Here is a 21,023-nt window from a genome sequence, read left to right as displayed (position 1 = left end):
TTCGTGAAACTCGCGGCTTGTCCTGGCGCTTGCACCCAAAACCAGGGAACCGGGATCACCTGCCCAGCCCAAAACCGGGCACTAGGGGATAAACTGGTGAATGAAGTGAGGGACGGAAGAGAGCCACCGCGCTCCCGGCACGGCTACCATCGCTTCTCTGCCAAGGGGAACAAAAAGGGTGAAGAAATAATTTTAAAAGCCCCCCGCGCGGGCCCGAGGCGCCACGTCCGCCGCTCTCCCCACACACCCCCCGCGCGGCGGGGCCGTGGCGCCGCCTGCTGCGCCCCCTAGCGGCGGCCCCGCGCCACGCCCCGGGCCCGGCCCCGCCCCCCGTGACGTGCGGCCCCGCCCCCGCGGCTCCGCCGCTGCCGCCGCGACTTGAGGGGCGCGCGCCGAGCTCCGTGCGCGGCCGCCCCGCGACAGCGCAGCGCTCGCTCCGCACCGCGCTCCGCTCCCGGCCCGCCGGCACCGCCGCCGGCACCGCCCCTCGGCCTCGCCGCAGGTAAGCGCGGGATAAGCGCTCTTTCTCCTCCGCGGGACTTGCGCGGGTCGGGGGATGCAGAGGAGGAGGACGATGTGGAGGGAAGTTTGGGCGCGCTCCCCGCACCACCAGCCGCTTCCCAGCGCCGGGGTGCGGGCACGGCGCTGCGGCGGGGAGAGCCAGCCCGCCCGCCCTCCCGGCGGGGCGCGCAGGAGCGCCGAGGGCTCCGCTCGCACATCTGGAGCGCACCGGGGGCTGCCCGAGCTGGGCGAGCGGTGCCTGCGCTGCCCGGCCCCGGGAGAAGGAGCCAGCGCGAACCCGCCGTGCGCGGGGGCGGGGAGCGGCGCGGGGGGACCCGCAGAGCAGCGCCCGCGCCCCGCGGCGCTGGGACCCCGGCCGCGCTTCCAGCGCGGGTGGTGCGGGCTGCTCCTGCCCGTACCCGCATCGCTTCCACGGTTGGGAAACTTCCCCCTCCCTCCATCCCTTCTTGCTGCATCTATTAAAAAAAAAAAAAAAAAAAAAGGGGAAAAAAAAAAAAAAAAAAGCTGAGGCGATGCGTTCGCGCCCCTGCGCAGCGCTGCCCCCCGCACCACAAAGTCTGCGGGCGAGAAGATGGGCAACAAAATGGTTGCACAGAAAGAATGCAACAGGCCCAAATTCCCGCCCCGACGCCCCACTTTCTTTGGGAAGAAGAGCTGGCTCATAATCCTCCTGCCATTCCATAGGTCCTCGCCTAGTTCTAATCAACTTTTCAGCTGTTTTCAGTGTATTAAGTGATTGCCCTCGTACACGCGCAGATAATTAATTTATAGATGGCTTGCAAATAAATAATTCACTACGCATCTCTACGTGATTCTGACCCCAAAAACCGTTTCACGACTGCTGGATGTACCAGAATCTTTTGTTTTAACCCTTTTCCTTAAACACAATTAGGATCTGCAACTTAAGTTGGTCAGGCAAAGCCCGAGTATTCCTGCATTTCCCAACGTAGTGGTTCTGCTTGCCAGCATCTGCCATAGCTCACAGCACCCAGGCACAGCTTTCTGATTTTGGGGTTGGTTGGTTGTGTTTTTTTTTTTTTTTTTTTTTTATTCCTGTCTAGTTTCCAGGCTCATCCCCTTGGTGAATAAAAGCTCAGCTCTTGCACAGACAGCTGCCTTTCTGGCTCAGTCCTGCTCTTTGAGGTCGCCTCAATTTTAATCTCTCTGACCACAAAGGGGTTTGAGCTCAACCCTGGCACATCCAGGCAAAGTTGCACCGAGTGTTGCAAACGCGAGGACGAGTGTATGTAATTAACTAATTCATGGAATGCTGTTACCGACGGGTTATTAATTTGGGCTGAAGGCAAGTCACTTCCCTTCTGCAAGGGATCAATTCTGCTCAGTTAACAGAGTACAGGGGACTATTTTCTACACCAGATTCACATCAAAATGAAGAATTACTTTACAATTAAATCTTATTCCTGCACGTTAGCTGAATGCATTTTCTCTTTGCCTCTTCAAAACAAAATTATTCACATTTTGCATTTCCGTGCAAGTCATTTATACAAAGTATACAAAGAGGCTGAAAATGTTCAGACTTTAAAAAAAAAACAAAAAACAGTTTATTATCCTGACCCCAATTTCCTTATCTAAAATATACTGCCCAAAAAGAAGAAGCATCAGTTATGCTCACCATCTACTGCCTGGGGATATGGCATCTTAATGAACGCTTCTTTGAATTAGACTGAAAAATGCATTTTTATCAACTCAAGTGTATAAAGAAAATAATTATTTGCTATAAAACAGAAAGATCAGTCTGTGCTTTCCTTGTCAATATATGCCACGCATTAGATCATACTCAAGAGGTTTCAGTGCCCTTCCCTCCCTCAAAAGAAAACCCACCTTCAAGTTTCCTTTAATTTATTCCAAAACCATACAATACAGCCCTGTTTAAGATAGGGTTTCAAATATTTCATAAACAAAAGGTATACCTGGGTTTACAGAAAGCCAATTATCTTAAAATACACTGAGTTTATTTTAATCCTACTTCATGCTGCTATCAAGCTTTTTTATTTTTTCATCCACATTTAATCACTTCTAAAAGCTGTATTTTTTCCTGTCTTCTGTGCTCCTCCTGTGTACCAGAAACACTGACAGCCCTTGGCATTTATTTAAAATGCCAATTCTCTTTCTTTTTTGTTTTTTTGGTACACTTACACCATTTTAACTGGAGAACAACCAGATAAATACTGCAAATAATCAGCATGGGAAATTCTGTAAACTCTCTAAAAGAGTGATTTATTTTATTTTTTTATAAATCCCTCCTTTGCAGGCTGCCTCTGTTTTTCTCAACAGGAGACTTTGTTGTAATTAAAGCAGAGAAGACTGGACAGCAGCAAAAAACATCTGACTTGTGGCTCTTAAAAGCAGAGGTTTTGTAGCATGTACCACCCCCCAGTGGGCAAAAAAACTCTGTAGTAAACTGACAGAGAGCTTTGATCTCCAGAAATAAAGTGGATACATTTTACAGCAAGAACAAAATTAAGATGAGTTTCTGGGTTGGGGTTTTTGGTGTTTGTTTTGGTTTGGTCTTTTCCCTCTGTCACCAGTAGCTAAAAGTTGTCAGATATTGTGTAAGGCAATGGTGACTAATCAAAGCAATTGCTGGAGTTTGCAAAGTTTGCAGTTGCACGTATTTGAAGTGGCTTCAGTTGGGAGATGGCCATCTTTGTCTCCTTGCAGCAGGAAGTATGGATGCTAATGGCTAGTTAGCTCTCAAGTTTTTTCCTTAATCACTTCAAAGCACAGGAATGCACAGAAGAATTAATATGTGATTGCTTACATTTATTTTTAATAAGCAGCCAAATACCACTCAGGGCAGGAATCTTGAAAAGTGTTCAGTACATATCTTACGGGATCGCTAACTCTCTTCAGCTTTTCATGAGCTGTAAGAATCCAAACACTCTTACAGCTCCACATTTTTTCTAATTTTTTGAGGAGCAAACTTAGTAATCAGGAGATAAGCAAATAACTCATTTAAAAAGGAAAGAAATAAAACTACTGAAACTTTATCCAGTGTTTAAGTAATGTTTTTACATGTTGGGAGTTTTGTGCCAGAAACTCCCTATCAGGTATAATTCTACCTAAACTTGTCAAGAGGGGAAAAATAGATTTTTTTACCTTGAAACAATGGCAGCATTTGTTCTCTATTCTTTTATTTAATGCCCAGACAAGTTACCTCAGCAGCAGCTCTCAAAAGAAAACCTAGAAGCCATAATTGGCTAAGCTCAAAGAGCACTAAAACACAAAACAAAAATCCATTGCAAAAGACTCCCCCTCTAAGTGTTTTCTTAACATGCAACCTTTTCCTGCAACAGAGTAGTCAAAACAAGAGAGTGAGAAGGAATAGAGTAATAGTCTGGGTCTTTTCAACCCAGCATCTTCAAAACTAGGAAAGATTTTAGAAGTAAACTTCAGAAGAGAACCACTCGTAGTTCATTTCCATCCTCTACAGCAAATACAGGTTTGGCTGATCTTAGGCGTGGAGTCAAGCTTTTACTCAGAATTCATTTCTAAGTCAGATTTACTTGCATTTGAGAGAAGATCACATAAAAATTTGCATTTTTTAGGACACTTGAGTCAGGCTTAATAAGACACAAGCAGTATTATTCCTACTGCACAAGAAGTGGGAGCAAGTTTTCTGCAAGTAAATGAAACCTCTAACAAAAAAAAAAATTCACCAACACAGTGATTCAGTCTAACTGAAGGGTTCACTCTCACTTTAACAAACTCCTTTGCATTTTTTACCCCTTGGAAAGACAGCTAGAGGACCTTCTGCTTGCCTAGCACCAAACAAAAGACTGGGGCACGTTCCTGAAATATGATGATCGTGGAAATTGCAGCTCCTAGACAGGGTGCTTAGAAAGCATTTTGCTGTCACTATCAACTAACCCTGAGTAATGCACTTAAAGAAAACAAAGTGTGGACATTGTTTTAAGTCTAGATTAGCACTGTGGAACTTCTTTCTTAAAAAAAAAAAAAAGTTGGTGAAGCTATTTACGCTGCAGCGTGACCTTTCTAAGCACAATTGACATTATAAGCAGTAGATGGACTTTGCAAGTATTTTAAAAAATAAGCACATTTTGTGTTTCTGATGTGTTTCAGATTCTAAACAAATACAAAGCTAATTTTGGAATAGAAGTACACTGGTTAAGCAAACTGGCTTATCAAGTATGCATGTTCTAGTGGTGGCTTTGAATAATAGTTTTGTCTTTTACAACCTAAAAATACCTAGTAGTTTCCCTTTCCTCTGTTACTTTGATGGTAAGAAAGAAGCCACTGAGCTGCCAGAGTTCCTGCTGGAGAACACAGAGGTAGATTAGAAATTCAAATAAGCATTGTGTGACCTCAAGTGAGGCAGGTCTTGATTTTATTCAGATTTTATCACAGCTTGGAAAGAAATCTTTGACATTGATTTTAGAAAAAAATCCCAACTTTTCAAATATATCACAACTATTTATTTTGTTAAGCCATTGCCTGCCTACAGTACAGTGAGTACAGCTGGACTCCATACTTTGGAGTAAATACTATGTTCTTCTTAGGTAGTTCTTTTTTTTATAGCTCAGCTTATGTTGAACATTTTAAAATGAGATGTCCCCTTAGCTGTACCACAGTGGTAAGTCCACATGCAATGCCCACATGTTCCTGCTATCTCTGGTAATTCACTTGCTTACACAGTCCACGAAAACTAATTTAACCACGTGGTTCAGAGAAGTTCAGGAAAACATTCAGCTCGGAATAAAGAGCAAAAAGGCTGCTGTTCACTTTTTCCAATGTTACTTATGCTACCAAAAAACAAGGAGTTATTTTTGCATTTAAAAATTAATTTTAGTACAGAGTTTCTAAAATCTGGTCTGCTCAAAAATAATGGCTTCTTTCAAAACCATGTGTCCATGAAGCCTCCCAATCTGATGCTGCAGAAACCTGGACACAGTGTCTGTACCAGTGGGGGTCACTTTTCTTTTCATCCTGCCGGATCAGCTATAATGACTTGGTGTCAGGGAATATTTAGAGACAGCTCAAGAAGGGGAAAGTTGGAGCATGGCAGCAGGATTCCCTTCTTCTCTGTAGACAGATCACTGGAGCCTTTGATATGCAAAAACATTGTTTTCAGCTATAGCTTGAGATATAAAAGGGAAGTGCGAGATATCAAACAATCAAGACCTGAAGAAAACTATTCTAAGTTTAGAAAAGGGAGTGGGGGGTATAGTCTTAATCCACATTTTTGAAACAGTGTCGTCTTCTCCAAAGAGACCTTTTCTTTTTCTTGCTCTTGTTTTCATGTAATTTTGAGAGAAGGGATAAAAAAATTCCAGGAACTTAATGAGCTTTAGTGCTTTCATTTTAATCCTACACATTACTGCTATTATAATAATGGCAATAAATGAAGAGATGACTATCAAATGAAGCACAGAGGAAATAGTTTATGTGCTAGAAGGGTAAAACAAATGAACTTTCTGTGTGTGCATGGATCTATGTAATGTATGCATACTAGAGCCAACGTTTTGCTTAATACTAACAAGTTTCTTACAGCTCAGAGTTCTAAAGAAAATTTATGATTTTAAGTACTTAAAAGTTATTGTAACCTTCAAAGGCCTATTAAAGGAATTTATATTCCTATTTCACCATACTCTTCCAGAAAATACCTCCTATCACAACTTCACATTAGCTCCTAAGAGACACCATTTTTTTTTCCCCACAGCTGCTAAGTTTCTGTTTATTTCAAAGTTTTAGGAATAGGGCCTGGGCTTCTTTCCCCAAACACTTGAGTAATACAGAGCAAGAAAACTACACACTAGAAGAATACAGAGCTTTTTTGTTCCATTTCATAATGATTATATAATTTACCCAAATTACATAAGTTGCCAATAAACATGCATTCCCTTCTATTCTAAAACGTGGCCACACAGATTGAGTTTTAGCCTTAAATAAAGCATACATAAAAATACTTATTTATGCCACAGTGGGGGTCTCTCATTTTGAGTTCTTTTTTCATTGGACAACTGCTGAAAACAAGATGCTGAAAACAAAGCTCAGAGGAGCACGAAAGCAGCAGCAGAAGAGTCTTTCCCACTCCCTCCCTGGGTAGTCACACCATCTCTGAAATAAGGGGCTTTAGGTTTGTTTTTGTTTAAATGGTTAACATTTTTCTATGAAAAAAGAGCAGCAGAATTTGTATCTATTTAAATATATCACTGCATATTCTGTGTTGCTGTAAGGAGCATGAGTGCTCTGTTTTGTAACAGACCTGCTACCAATTGCAGAAGGCAGTTTTAAAACAGACAGCGTTTGTTTTTAGGTAAAGTATTTTACGGAGGACCAGAAGCTGCTCTAGTTCAGCTCCCAGGAAGGCAGCTAAGCAAGCATTACTCAGCACACTGTTCCTGCCAAGCATTTTGGTTCTGAGGATTGTGCTCAGTCCCTTGGAGAAACGTGAAGTCACAAAAGGGAAAAGCAAGTGAACCTCAAGGATTTGTTTCATTTCAGATTTAACCACTTGTGTTTCAGACATGCTACCTACAGGCTTCCAGGGGGCTGGTATATCACTGGATACTTTATGCAGTAGTGATACTAAGTAGCCCAAGTTAAGAATGCTGTTTTAAAATAGTGTTCTGTAAGAAATGCAAATTAAAGAAATAATATTTTTCTTCTTTATAGAAATTTTACAGACTAAACCCACCTATGTATTGCCAAAAAGCTGACACAGATGCCTAGCCAGTCCCTAACTCAGAATCAATATGCTGCAAATGGGAAATATTCATATAATATCTTTGCAAAAATGCTATCACTTTCACCCAGTAACTATTGAACAGTAATTATTAGTAATTCTCTTTACACTTAAAACCAAGGAGAAGGTCATCATCTATCTCTATTTACCAGCAACACAAGCCAAGCAACCTCCAAGGAGGTAACACTGGTATTTGACATCAGATGAGAAACATAATTTCCAAATACTTTGTTACTCCCTGCCTTTATTTTTTTTACTGAAACAAGGGGAAAATACAGTTCCAGCAAAACTGCAGTAACATGAAACTACACAGCAAAACATTTTTTGAAAGAGCTCTGTGGATCTTGCTGAAATGCCAATGCTTTGGGGAAAACAAGGTGTTCTACTCATGTAAAGGGGATGCAACTCTTGAAACTAGTGTGCACCAGTTGTTATTAATTCCAATTTTTTTGTTTTTACTTTTGCAGGACATTAAGAGTTCGAGGAAAGCTTTTCAAAGGGGAGTTTTCTGGGAAAGAAATCGTATTTTTGTGGGGGTTTTTTATAATGAAGAAAACCATCTGCATTGCCTGATGTTTCTGTGGTAAAGTAACTTACATTCTTGCAGCACAGAAGGAATTATTTCCTGCATTACAAATTTGGAAGAAGTGTTAAAAAGTGAGAGTTGGAAAATGGTTCTCTGAAAGAGGTGTGGATGTATCAGGATGTAGCTACTGTACAAAGGTCATACTTGGATAATTCTGGATAGGAAAAAGCATCCCTTTCCTGACCTCCTGAAGAGGGTGCAATCCTTCGAGCCTCAGCATAATGAATGGTTTCTATCACGCGGCGCTAAAGTTCCCTCCTCTGACCACTACTCTGCACAGAAGAGTTTGTAAGAGTTACAAAGAAAGTAATTCCTGCTAAAGGCATTAAAGCAAACAAAAGAGGCTCTTCATTCACAGACCTTACATGAGGACAAAAATAGAGGGAAGCTGAAGCTTTTCTACACTGGGACCTGGTGTGCTTATGTACCATGATAAATCTTGGTTGGAATGCTCATTGAGTGTCGTGCCAGGAGCCAGGAAACACACACCACCAACAAGGAACATCTGAGTAAACACCATCGAGAAAAAACTGCTTCATGGAGTAAACCATAAGAGTGACTGGGCAGAAAAACATCCCTTTACTGGATATCCTCGAGCACACAATTTACTCATACCTTTAAATACGGTAGGATCAATATTCATTTATTTTCCTTTTCATGCCTCCGAGAGTAAAGTTCAATTAATACATGAACCCATAAGAGAAAAGGTCATGACACCGCTTAATGCATAGGTCATCTTGCAGGAGTTCTCACAACCCTAATTACAATGGTAATTGAATTATGTTGTCTTAAAAGCTATAAAAATGCTAATTACCTGAGCTCAGTGTACAAACACACTACCAATGCAAAGTACAATCTCAGTCTCAAAAGTTAATTTATACCATGCTACTAATAAGATGGGAAAATGTGGTTAAACCTGCCAAATAGACTCTTATGAGTGTGCTACTTAGTAAGACGACTTTTGAGAATGACAAATATTTAAACATGAAATTAAGCATGTAATGAAATATTTCATCCAGTGAACTAGAAAGCCATAGCTCTACCAGTTACCTGCCAGTTGTAACATTCACCTTTCTGAACACTCACTTAAGCATGAAAACCAAGCAAAATAGTCCACAGTGTTTGTAAGTTACACACTGTGAAGTTGAGCACTGCGAAAGACTTGGGAAAAGTCTTTACTGGCGTTCACCCTTTTGTCAGCATTTTATGCTTTGCCTTAAGGGCTTTTCTGAACTTCTGAAATAGCTACCACTAGACTTGTGGGTTTGGTAAGGGTTTTATAGTTCACTTAAGGGCTCCTGAGGAAGTTAGCTGGCTTAGGAATTACTTCTTATCTTTCAGATATAGAATGATTTACTTGAACTCTGGTGTGACTTCAGTTCTGTACTTACTTGGTATCTGTGAACAAAGACTGTCAGTACACATGAAAGAATCCTTAGAAAGAGTCTTGTTGCTTAAGCAAAATAATTCACAGATTAGACATACTTGATTATATTATTTTCAATCACTATGCAGAATAACCTATTAAGTTGATTGAATTAGTACAAGTAGTGGAATTATTGACATAAGGAAAAGGGAGTAAAATGCATCTACGCACTTGAATTTTGGTTTAATGTGTGTTTCAGATGTCTTCTGTAATGTTGATTTTTTTATTGCGGTTTCTTCACTGATGATCTGGATAATTGTGTTTGTTTGGTTTTTTTAGATTGTTGAAGATCAGAACTGTATAGAAATCTCATCATTCCTGACCATGATTAGTGTTACCTGGAGCATCTTCCTAGTTTGGACTAAAATAGGGCTGTTACTTGACATGGCACCTTATTCTGTTAGTGCCAAACCATGCCCTTCAGTATGTCGCTGTGATATGGGTTTCATATATTGTAATGATCGCGATTTGACGTCTATTCCTACAGGAATCCCAGAGGATGCAACTACCCTCTTCCTTCAGAACAATCAAATAAATAATGCTGGGATTCCTTCAGAACTGAAGAACTTGCTTAGGGTGGAAAGAATATATTTATACCGCAACAGCCTAGATGAATTCCCCACTAACCTCCCTAAGTACATTAAGGAACTGCATTTGCAGGAGAACAATATAAGGACCATTACTTATGATTCACTTTCAAAAATTCCTTATCTGGAAGAACTGCATTTGGATGATAATTCTGTTTCTGCCGTTAGCATCGAGGATGGAGCTTTCCGGGACAACATCTATCTCAGACTTCTTTTTCTCTCTCGAAATCACCTTAGCACCATTCCCTGGGGTTTGCCTAAAACCATAGAAGAGCTGCGCTTGGATGATAATCGCATTTCCACAATTTCTGAGCTGGCCCTTCAAGACCTTACAAATCTAAAACGCCTTGTTTTAGATGGAAATCTCCTAAATAATCATGGATTAGGAGACAAAGTCTTCATGAATCTAGTCAATCTTACAGAATTGTCATTGGTCCGCAATTCACTCACAGCTGCACCGGTGAATTTGCCAGGAACAAACCTAAGAAAGCTTTATCTCCAAGAAAACCACATCAATCGTGTGCCACCCAATGCTTTCTCTTACTTACGGCAGTTGTATCGACTAGATATGTCCAATAACAATCTCAGCAATTTACCTCAGGGTGTCTTTGATGATCTGGACAACATCACTCAACTTTTTCTTCGCAACAATCCCTGGCACTGCGGGTGCAAAATGAAATGGGTACGTGACTGGTTACAGTCCTTGCCTTTAAAAGTGAACGTACGTGGACTGATGTGTCAGGCACCAGAAAAAGTACGTGGGATGGCTATCAAAGACCTCAGCGCAGAACTGTTTGACTGTAAGGACGATAGTGTGATAAGCACCATCCAAATCACTACTGCAGTACCAAACACCTTATACCCGGCCCAGGGACACTGGCCCATTTCTGTGACCAAACAACCAGACATCAAGACTCCCAACCTAAACAAAAACTACAGAACCACAGCAAGCCCGGTACGCAAAATCATTACGATATTTGTGAAATCCGTAAGCACGGAGACTATTCACATCTCCTGGAAAGTTGCACTACCCATGACTGCTTTGAGACTGAGCTGGCTCAAGATGGGTCACAGCCCTGCCTTTGGATCTATAACTGAAACGATAGTTACAGGCGACAGAAATGACTATTTGCTCACGGCTCTCGAACCAGAGTCACCGTACCGTGTGTGCATGGTTCCCATGGAAACCAGCAACATCTATCTCTCCGATGAAACACCCGAATGCATCGAGACCGAGACGGCGCCGCTTAAGATGTACAACCCTACCACCACCCTCAACCGGGAGCAGGAGAAAGAGCCTTACAAAAACTCCAGCTTGCCCTTGGCCGCCATCATCGGCGGCGCGGTGGCGCTGGTGGCCATAGGGCTGCTGGCCCTGGTCTGCTGGTACGTGCACAGAAACGGGTCCCTGTTCTCCCGGAACTGCACCTACAGCAAGGGACGCCGGAGAAAAGATGACTATGCTGAAGCGGGAACCAAGAAGGATAACTCCATCCTGGAAATCAGGGAGACTTCTTTCCAAATGATACCAATAACCAGTGACCAAGTGTCCAAGGAGGAATTTGTAATACACACCATTTTCCCACCTAACGGCATGAATCTGTACAAGAACAGCCACAGTGAAAGCAGTAGTAACAGGAGCTACAGAGACAGTGGTATTCCAGATTCAGATCATTCACACTCATGATACTGAGGGACGTGAAAAACTGTTTTGGGTTTTGTTGGGTTTTTTGGGTTTGTTTTGTTTTTTAAAGAAAACAAGAAAAGACTGACTTAACAGTTGCTGTTCTACTGCAAAACACTGGATTAAAAGACTGACAAAGCAATGTACTGTACATTTGCCATATAATTTATATTTAAGAACTTTTTATTAAAAGTTTCAAATTTCAGGCTACTGCTGCGATTAATGTAGTGGGAATACCTGACCACAATTCTATATTTTAGTATTTTTTAGTAATTTGTACTGTATTTTCCTTGCTAATATTGAAGTTACAGACCATTTAACTTTTGTGTTCTACTGAGTAAGATGACTTGTTGACTGTGAAAGTGAATTTTCTTGCCGTGTTGAGCAGTCAGAACATTCATCTGAGATCCTTGTAAGTGTAAGCACAGGCCATTTTTCACTTTGGTATCAATAAAATGATGTTGAACCTGGCAAATCAGGAAGATCAAAACGTGGTTACAAAAACTCACAGAACTTCCAGTGTTGGGTCTATTAAATCTGTAAACCACAACAATATTCAATAAACAAAAATGTGTGTAGTAATGGGCAATATCAGCTGTCTGGATATATCCATTCAACAGTGGCAAAATCCAGTTTAAATAAGAATAACCAAATTGATGACATGCATGAGACTAAACCTTTTGACAAGAGTTCAAAAACCTAATCCCTAAAGGAAAGCAAAATTCCTAACAAGGAATTAAAAAAAAAAAAAAAAAAAAAAAGTGGTAGGCTCTATAAACCAAGGGGGTAGATATAGTTCAGGAATAGATTTTTGTTTATCAGAATCAGTGGTCTGTATATTACAGAGAAAATAGCGATGGATGCTCACAGGCATTTGGGAGACAAGGGCAGGAAGGCAGAGACAATGCTTTGAAACTGCTTTGAAAAGAAAAAGGGCTGAAAGTGCAGTTTCACAAGAAAAGAGAATAGGACAAAACCCAAGGCAATAAAAGCAAGGTCTCAAAAACTGTGGTCCCAAAGGTGAGCAGACAAAAGGGGAATGCAGCTGTCCTGAAGCATAAATGAGTGTGTTCAGTGTACTGCTGTTACAGTCAGGAATACTGCCCATTACTGTCACAGTTATCCAGAAATTCCTTGGTGAATATGTAAGCTAACATGTTTCTTTCTGCCTTCCTGCTGAACTATGAGCTATTTCATGTTTAAACCCCAAGCTGCTCTTTGTTGCAATAATCATTCTGTTTCTTCAACTAAAAACCAAAGTGCTTTGTATGCCCTTTGGCCAGTCTTGTGTGTGCCTTGATCCAACGCTACATGTATCACAGCTTTTAAAAACTAAGAAAAAAGGAAATAATAAAATACCCACTTTTTCATACATAACTTAACTATGAAAAATACTGGTCTTATTCATGAATGAAGCTGAAGAACTACTTCAAAATTATGCTGCACCTCTGCAGTGCACTGATAAGAAACCCATTCGGAAGCTACTACTTTTCAGGTCATGAGCCTCACCTCTCTCTGTGTTCAGGTTAACAGTATTACACTTGCAGGTTTTCTTCATTATTAACTGCTGGGAAAAAAAGTTTTCACAACAGTGAACAGTGTGAACAATGAAAGGGAGGGAAGACGTGGAGTTACAATCCTCTGAAATACAGAGGTTTTTTAAAAGAAACAGCAAATGAAAAATATTTAATATTTCAGACAATATTTCAGGCAAGAAGGAATGTATACCAAATGCAATTCAATTTTATGAGAGTTTCAGTGGTGCATGGCGTGCAGACCCAAAATTTCCAGTAACACACATTCTTTTATCCTCATTTTCCAGATGTGCCCTGGGGAGTTCCTCTCCAAACTCCCTGTACCATGGAACGTTGACACATCACTTTCAGAAGTGTCTCCTGCAGTTTCCTGAGCAGTGGAGGCACAGCACTGACTGACCTTACACAAACCATGTCTCCTCTGCATGGAGCATTGAATGGATCCATGGAGAGGGGAGTGTTACACTGAACAACGATGTGCTCAGCTCAGTGTAATGCACCAAACAAAACTATTTTGCTCTGTTGTCCCATCAGGTGCCAATCTAGGCAAGGGCAAGAAAGTCAAGACTGAGCATGGGGAACTTCATTATGTTGATGTGCAAAAAGTTTCCTGAGCAGTGAGCAGGAAAGGAAAATGACACAGAGGGACTGGATGGACCTGTTCTTTGTCCACACTCACACGGGGATTCCTGATATCTGAGCCTGTTTAATGTCTGGGTCACTGGCAAGAGAGCCTGGTTCTTTGCCAGCAGTTCTCCAGTAACAAAATTAAACAGGTTTTGTTTGATTTTCAAGCTATTTAAAAAACCTCTCTCCCAGCTGGCTCCAAATTTATGTTGTGAAAAAGGTAAAACAACACTGAGTACTTTGCCTTCTGAGGCACCTAAGCCAGAAGTGCCTGGTAATAAGGTGTAAGGTGTAAAATAAGTAAAGCACAGGTATATATTAACTCCAGTGATGCTACTCAAGGGCATAAGGGTATAAAAAAGTTGGCATTTGAAGAGATAATTGTATGACAGTCTTAAGTAAAATGACTTTTCATGTGACATTTTTGTGAGGCAGTAGGGTACAAATCCAAAGCAACTTCAGTAAATCAACCCATTTGCTCCTACTTCACCTTCCACCAGCAAGAGTGAAACCTGGACAAGGCTCTGTCTTCCTCAGGGAACCACATCAGGCTTGTAGGAGGGCTGGTGTCCTCTTAGCACATGTGATGTCAATGCAAAAAATGGCACACTGGAGTGTACGAGACCTTCCTTGGGTTCTACAGCAACTTTTACTCCACACACATAAAGTTAAAATCAATTTGGCAAGTGAAAGATTGCTTTCAAACCAAACTGTATTTTTTCCTTTGGCTGTTAATACAAATTTCTATTCCTCTCCCTGTCAGGCCTGTCTCTTCAAGACTGCTGCTTTTCCTAGTGCTGCAGCTGCTGCCTGCAATGCTCCCTGGCACCACCATAAATCCCTTCTGTTAGATAGGTATATACGCAGGCAAAGCGGATTACTACAGTAGGCAGTTTATTCAACACATTTATCAAAATAACATTAATCCCCATTAAATTTATCTCAGTTTTCGAATTCCATGTTATTTCTGTGTACTGTTCAATATTTAATTGTGGAGCAAGGGGTGGGAATTTTTTCAGTTTTTGCCTAAACCTATGTGCACAGTTCACTTGACCACTACTTTCCATATTAAAGTACTGTGCTAAGTATCTTTTACATTCTTTATCATTGTCCCTTTTTAAATTTATATTGCTATTCTGAATTGCCCACAATTCTGTTTTACCCTGAAAGCTGTCTCCAAAAACACCCTGGTACTTTGGAAGCTGTATTAATTTTGTCTCATCTTGGCACCTTCCAGAACTAGGGCCAGGACCTGGACTCAATGATCCTTATGGTTCCTTTGAACTCAGTGTATTCTACGATTCTGTGAGAAACTTGATTAATTTATAAGCTGTTATTTCCTAGCATTCTACCAGAGCCTAATGTGCAGCAACTGTTGGGGTTTCTTGATTATTTTTTTTCTTCTGGCTTTAACAGTACCAAATTCAAAGTATTATGGTCTTGGAACACAGTTTCCATCTCTCCTGCTAATGCACTAGTGAGCATGCAAGCTATCTTGTGCCAATGCTGTACATATTGAATGTAGAGCAGCAAATGCAATAAAGCAAGAGCAAAACTAATAAAGGCTTATTTGCTATTAAAATAATTTACTGATGACATAATGCACTAAAGCATATATATAGACTTTCCTGCTAAGAGAATAAAATTTTGCACATTCACATGCAGCTAAAGTTGGATAAGATCTTCAGAAGTGAGCTGTCAGATGTCATCTGCCTGGATTTATCCAAACCACATTTGTTTGAGATAGTTTTGAGCAGAACCAAAATTCACACAGGTACCCTCTACTTTCAGAACAACACCTTAACCTTACTTCCAAATCCATGTACTGTTTCAGCATCACCTTGGGACTGATCTTTGTTTAATTAACTGTTTTACTGACACCAGAACAGCCAGAGCTTCAAGCCACAGCCAGTATTTAACCATCAGTGATTTTCTTTTTTTCAAAGCATAAAGTTACTCCATACCTGAGGAGTTTTCATCTTCCAAATTAGCTCATGGTCGTTCCATCAGAGAAAAGCTCATTGACTGAATTCGGACATGAAAATTTGACTTCTTTTTTTTTCTTTGGAAATGAATTTCATTTTGGGGTGGTGGATAAGAGTCCCCACCCTTGTGTTGAAATTAGAGCCCTTTCAAACACTCTGAAGGTACAACCATGACACAGGTATTAAATTCTAGACACAATTGCTTTAAAAGCTTTTTCTTTTGGTAAACATCAATGTTTGATTTAATAGTAATTCCATAAAATCATTTCCTGCTCCTCTTAAAAACCTAGATAAAAGCAGAACATGGATCTCAGTAAAAGGGTGGCAAAGCAGATTCTCAAAGCAAGCATCACCTTATTTTCTCAGCACAGGACATTAAGTAAGATACTCAAAGCACAGTAGTCTTTAAGTGATGTCTGAGGAACATTTCTCCCCTGGGGGGAAACCAAGACACTTCAAATGGGTGTTAAATAAACATTCTCTGGATTTTCATGGTCTAAGGCAAAAGCATATCATACACATTTTGGCAACCAAGAAAATGTCCATCATACATGGACATCATAAATGCCCTATGCCTGAAACCCAAAGGTCGTGACTGCAGATGTGAATTTCCCAACTTTAACTGCTTTTCAGAGCCTCTTTTTGTTTTCTTAGGATGAAAATTTAATGGAGTCAGAGTATAAAACCCCTCAAGATTAACAACATGAGCTGAGAACATCCTTTTAATATCTGAAGCTGGACCTTCTAAGCTTTGCAAGAAACTCATAAATAAGTTATAAAAATAGAAGGGTCTTAATAGGGCTAATTAAGTAATCTGACTTGTTCAAGCTGGTTGATAGTATTCATATAGGCTGATACTCTGTCCTGAACAGCCCTCTTAAGTCATCAAAAACAGGGAGTAGATCATAGCCAAGTGCTAGCACACACTCCCATCCCCTTGCTGAGCTTAAGGAATATCTATCTATAGACAGAGCTCTGGAAGGTCTGATTGTTCCAACTCAAGGGGCTGCACCACGTTCTTTAATCACTAACTGTGGGAACATCATTTACAAAAGGATGAAATTATGCACATTATGCATAATTTAATGTCCTTAATTTATGCAAAATATTTAAAAATTTATTTAGCTCAGAACTGCACATCCGATTTATGTAATGCTGCTTTCCTCCAGTGGCCTTAGTCCCTGATAAATGCCTACCAGGGAACTGGCTTTCAACATGGAAACAGATGTTTTTGGTGGATGTGGGGATCAGTTTTGTTTAATATTTTTTCTTGACTTTTATTGTTTGTTTGTTTGTTTGTTTGTTTGTTTTTTGTTTTGGTTTGGTTTTTTTGCAATTAAGAACAATAAATAATTTTACTGCAAATCTTCCCAATTTTAATGGGATATAAATTCATCTGGTTGATAATTTTAATTGAATGCCCTCAGACACAGCAGGTGCTGGTGTGATACAATATATAAAGAATGTCCCCACAAGCTCTGCTTTCCCATCTCACCTCACAATAATGCTTTCCAGGGTTCTAACTTGAAGCCTTGCTTTTATTGCAAGGATTGCAAAAAGCTAAAAAAAATCTGTTTTCACTACTGTATGATCAAAACCTGGGGACTTTTAGATTTTGTGATGCACATGAGCAGTTGCATTTACATAATGCAGTAATAGCTTAGAAGCAGTGTCTTTTCAGGCTAGGTTACACACAGGAGGCCACAGCAAATCTAAGCCTTTGTCACCTCTGAGCCTGCTGTATTAAGAGAATTTCCTAAATTACTAGACCAAGCATCAGCAGCTTCAACAGGCAGTAAGAGAAAGCCTCTTTGCCTTACATATCATCTTCAGCTACCAGTTTGTGTCTGCAACGTGGAGCTAATTTGGCTTCCTTTAGTGTTGTTTTTCCATGGATTCAATGAGGAAGTACAGAAGTAAGTTTTTAAAAAGATAAACCCTTCTTCCAAGGAATGCTTAAAAAGCAGAGGATTTAAGAAGTTATGTTTTAACCCTTATTCCAGAATTATAGCCCAAATACAAGCCTGTATAAACCTTATGCTCTTCCTGATTGTGTGTATAACATGCTCACCCTTTTTCAGGTACATTTAATGGACACAAGTTATTTGCATTGCACTCCTCCTCAAACTATTTCATTTTCTACACAGTTTGAGCAACAACGTAAGAGTGTAGATAGGTACAGAATCTGTGGTATTTTGTTTGTTTACCTAGTTTCAGTAATCTTCTCAAGAAACATTAAGACACTTATTTCCAAAGCCTGATGGAATAAATTACTGCCCACGAGGAGCATGAGCTCATTAACAGAAAGAAAGCCATATACAGGGAAATGCTAACCCAGTGAGTAAATACAATTTTAGGGCATTAGCTGATAACACAGAATCTCTGCCTAATGTCTTTAAAGCAATTATTTTACCTTAAGAACTCCTTAATGGCATGTAACCTACTTCATCCACTAAAAACCTTTTCATTTCTCCCTGATACAGAAATGACATACAGCATGCTAAAATAAAAATTAAGAAAAACACCGCAGTATTTCCGGGTCTTGAAAGTTTTTCTGGTTGCTGAAATTCAGCACTTGGCAGCCAAATGAAGTAAGCAGTCAGGAGAATCTCACTGGGGGAACTAAATTGCTGATCTCGTGCAATTTCCTTGGACAAAGGAAAAAAAGGCAGCTATGGAACTGCATGTAGGACCTCACAGCTCAACTATGGCTGTCTCAGACAGACCCTCACCTCTCCCAGTTACTCACCTTGGTGCTTTTGACTACAGGAAAATCTCTAAGTACCTTTAAGGGCCAAAAACATTGAGCACCAGCAGGACAACCACCATCTCTAAGCTCTTCCTTTTTTTTTTCCCTTTGTTAATTACATGAAGTTAATTGAGAGAGTTTGTTCGGTAAACAGGACTGTTACATGTGTAAAAACCTCTTCATTGCTAATCACACTTGTTGATACACAGTGGAATAGTGCTGAACTCTCCTTAAAGAGTTTGCACTTAAATCTAGGGCAGGCGCATCACAAAATATTTTCCCTGGAAATCTCCACTATTCCCTGAACTTACAGATACATGATATTAAGGGTGGGGGGAACAAGATAATAATAATACATTCCTAAGAAGTTGCTCTTACCATCCTTGCTTTCCCGTGTTCCATATACAAATTTAAGAAGTCTAAATAAACAAGGATCAATTAAAGTGAATTTAGGAGGAGAGGTGCAATACCACAAAATCACATTTCTACTACTGAGAATTGAATTACACTGAAAAAAAAAATAACAACTACTTAGTTATAACTTCTGTCTCAGGAAATGCTCAGGTCTTTCATTATCTGCTGGCCTAGGGACAGAGCTGCACTGATCAAAGCATTCCATGGGTACAGACAAAGAGCCAAATACACCCAAACAAAACTAATAAGACTGGTTTTGTTAAAAAAAACATTGTCCTAAATTTCTGTGTTTTGTCTAAAATATTTTGTCCCAAACTCTGAAATATATTACTATCCTACACTATTCTTTAAAAAACCAAAATCAAAACCAAACAAATAGTTTGTCTTTCAAGCATGGAAGATTTGATGTAATGTCCAGCATTACCTGTAAAATAAGTTTTAAAGGTTTTGTTTATATGACTTCATACCAATGCTATGATGAGCACACGTTTATTGAGGACCTCCCCAGTGTTCTTTAAAACATGTTCTGCACAGAAGTAAATGGGTGCTTGTGCAGTACAGTTCCTATCCATTTTCCCTTCCCATTTTCCATATAAGTTATCAACTGACTTCTTTAACACTTAAATAATTTCAGTAATTAAATACTAGAAGTGCAAAAAATGGTTTGTCAAAAAATTTTTAGAGTCTTAGAGATGGGAGAGGGAAAGACCAGAGACATTATACTAGGATGCTATTTAGAGGGAAAAGGGTGCTGTTGGATGCTGTAGAGAGATCTTCCTTGTTTTACTCAAAGGAAAAAAAAAAACAAAACCAAACTTTCACAAACCCAATTATTTTGACAAAAGGACCTATGGAGCTGCTCATGCAAGAAACACATCTTTTTCCCAAAGCAACCACACCACTTTGGGAAAGGAGGGAAAGACAGTGTCTCTCTTTGATATGGATTTGAAGGTGATATCCTGTGTCCCATGAAGGAGCACCCTGCTGGCACAGTCAGTATAAACTGGATTGTCTCAATATCCATTTTAAACTCAATGCTGGTGTTGTTTCAAAACTAGGGAGGAAAGCAACCCAGTCTCAGGGACTTCAAATAAACCCCCAATCAAAAAACAACCAACCCTGCAAAATCCTCAAAAAGCACCTATCAAAGTGATTTCAATGCAGTGATCCGGTACACAGTCAAAGGATGTAAGCTCTTCTAATCCCACTCTTTGAGCTCCTCCAGGCTCCAGCCCCGTTGCCATGGCCTGGCTGACACCTCCTGCAAAGGACAGGAGCCCCAAAGCCCAGCACTGCACAGCCTGACAGCTGCTGGCAGTGGCTTTACACCCTGCAAAAACAGCCTGCAGGGGCATGAACAGGCAAGAAGCAGGAACAGCACCCAATCCAGTCTGGGAGGTTTTATTACAATGAGTTCAGTTCCCAGCAGGCTGCCATCATCAGCTTATTTCTGACAGGTATTGTATTTTTTCTCTACATAGTACCTAACACCATTGAAAGCACTCACTACATTAAATACCGTTGGTTTATTTAGAGAAAATAAAATGTAAAATTACCTACTGTTCTTCTTTGTGCTAATAAAGACTAACTTTATCCTTCAGTATAATCCCAGCAAATCAATTAAAATGCGTTCAGCGGGTTGAAAGGATGCTAGTGAAGTATTAACGCAAGCCTGGTTTGGATTATGCAAAATTTTTGCAGCAATTGACTAATGCAAAGATTTCTGTAGCAATACTTTCAGGAAAGAGAAAATAAATCTAGCTCTCCAAAATGTTTCTTACTCGCTTTTGCTCAGCAGCTCTAGGAAGTTGTTAGGTCAAATCCCCACAACACTGACCTCTTTCTGAGGTTTGCAAGTCAATATATGAGTGGTGAGTGAAGTCTCTCATAGTAGTTCATGGAAATCTCTACAGTGCTGCTATGAACTGGTGCTTAAGGACAAAGTATGAAAATGTCTTACAACAGAAGCAGCTCATGTCAGGGTATGCTTGGGTGCATCACTGTCAGCTGAGGAACCCATCTAGGACAGGCCTGAGCCTTCCTGGGAATGAAGCAGAATTCCTGAGGATAGGGAAATAAACCATGCTAGGTGTCACTGCAAAGGCATCCATCTGTTCCCATGTCTCACAATCAGCTAAAGTGCCACTAATGAGTGGAAAAAACAATGTTTCCCCTGCTGAG

At 40.4% G+C, this 21,023-nt stretch overlaps 2 protein-coding genes across 11 annotated transcripts in view; one reads left to right on the top strand and one right to left on the bottom strand.

The window, feature by feature from the left end:
* The window catches only part of MACROD2 (mono-ADP ribosylhydrolase 2), an 841,709-nt gene that overhangs the window by 730,450 nt on the left and 90,236 nt on the right, over positions 1–21,023 (bottom strand). The window lies entirely within an intron of this gene.
* FLRT3 (fibronectin leucine rich transmembrane protein 3) lies at positions 353–14,789 on the top strand. 2 transcript variants are annotated; one of them, XM_056486342.1, is made up of 3 exons: positions 353–502; positions 7,717–8,461; positions 9,541–14,789. In XM_056486342.1, exon 3 carries the CDS (start codon positions 9,586–9,588, stop codon positions 11,533–11,535), a length of 1,950 nt encoding a protein of 649 aa, XP_056342317.1. In that variant the 5' UTR covers positions 353–502; positions 7,717–8,461; positions 9,541–9,585; the 3' UTR covers positions 11,536–14,789. The 2 variants fall into 2 exon arrangements, with proteins under 2 accessions (XP_056342317.1, XP_056342316.1); XM_056486341.1 differs by lacking the exon at positions 353–502 and having other exon boundaries at positions 7,588–8,461.

This window comes from Oenanthe melanoleuca, chromosome 3 (assembly GCF_029582105.1).
Source record: "Oenanthe melanoleuca isolate GR-GAL-2019-014 chromosome 3, OMel1.0, whole genome shotgun sequence".
Taxonomy (NCBI): Eukaryota; Metazoa; Chordata; class Aves; order Passeriformes; family Muscicapidae; genus Oenanthe; species Oenanthe melanoleuca.
This window is presented reverse-complemented; position numbering and strand designations above follow the sequence as displayed.

Excerpts from the sequence above, each read along its gene's own strand:
- FLRT3 (XM_056486342.1), top strand. The coding sequence starts at position 9,586 with ATGATTAGTGTTACCTGGAGCATCTTCCTAGTTTGGACTAAAATAGGG.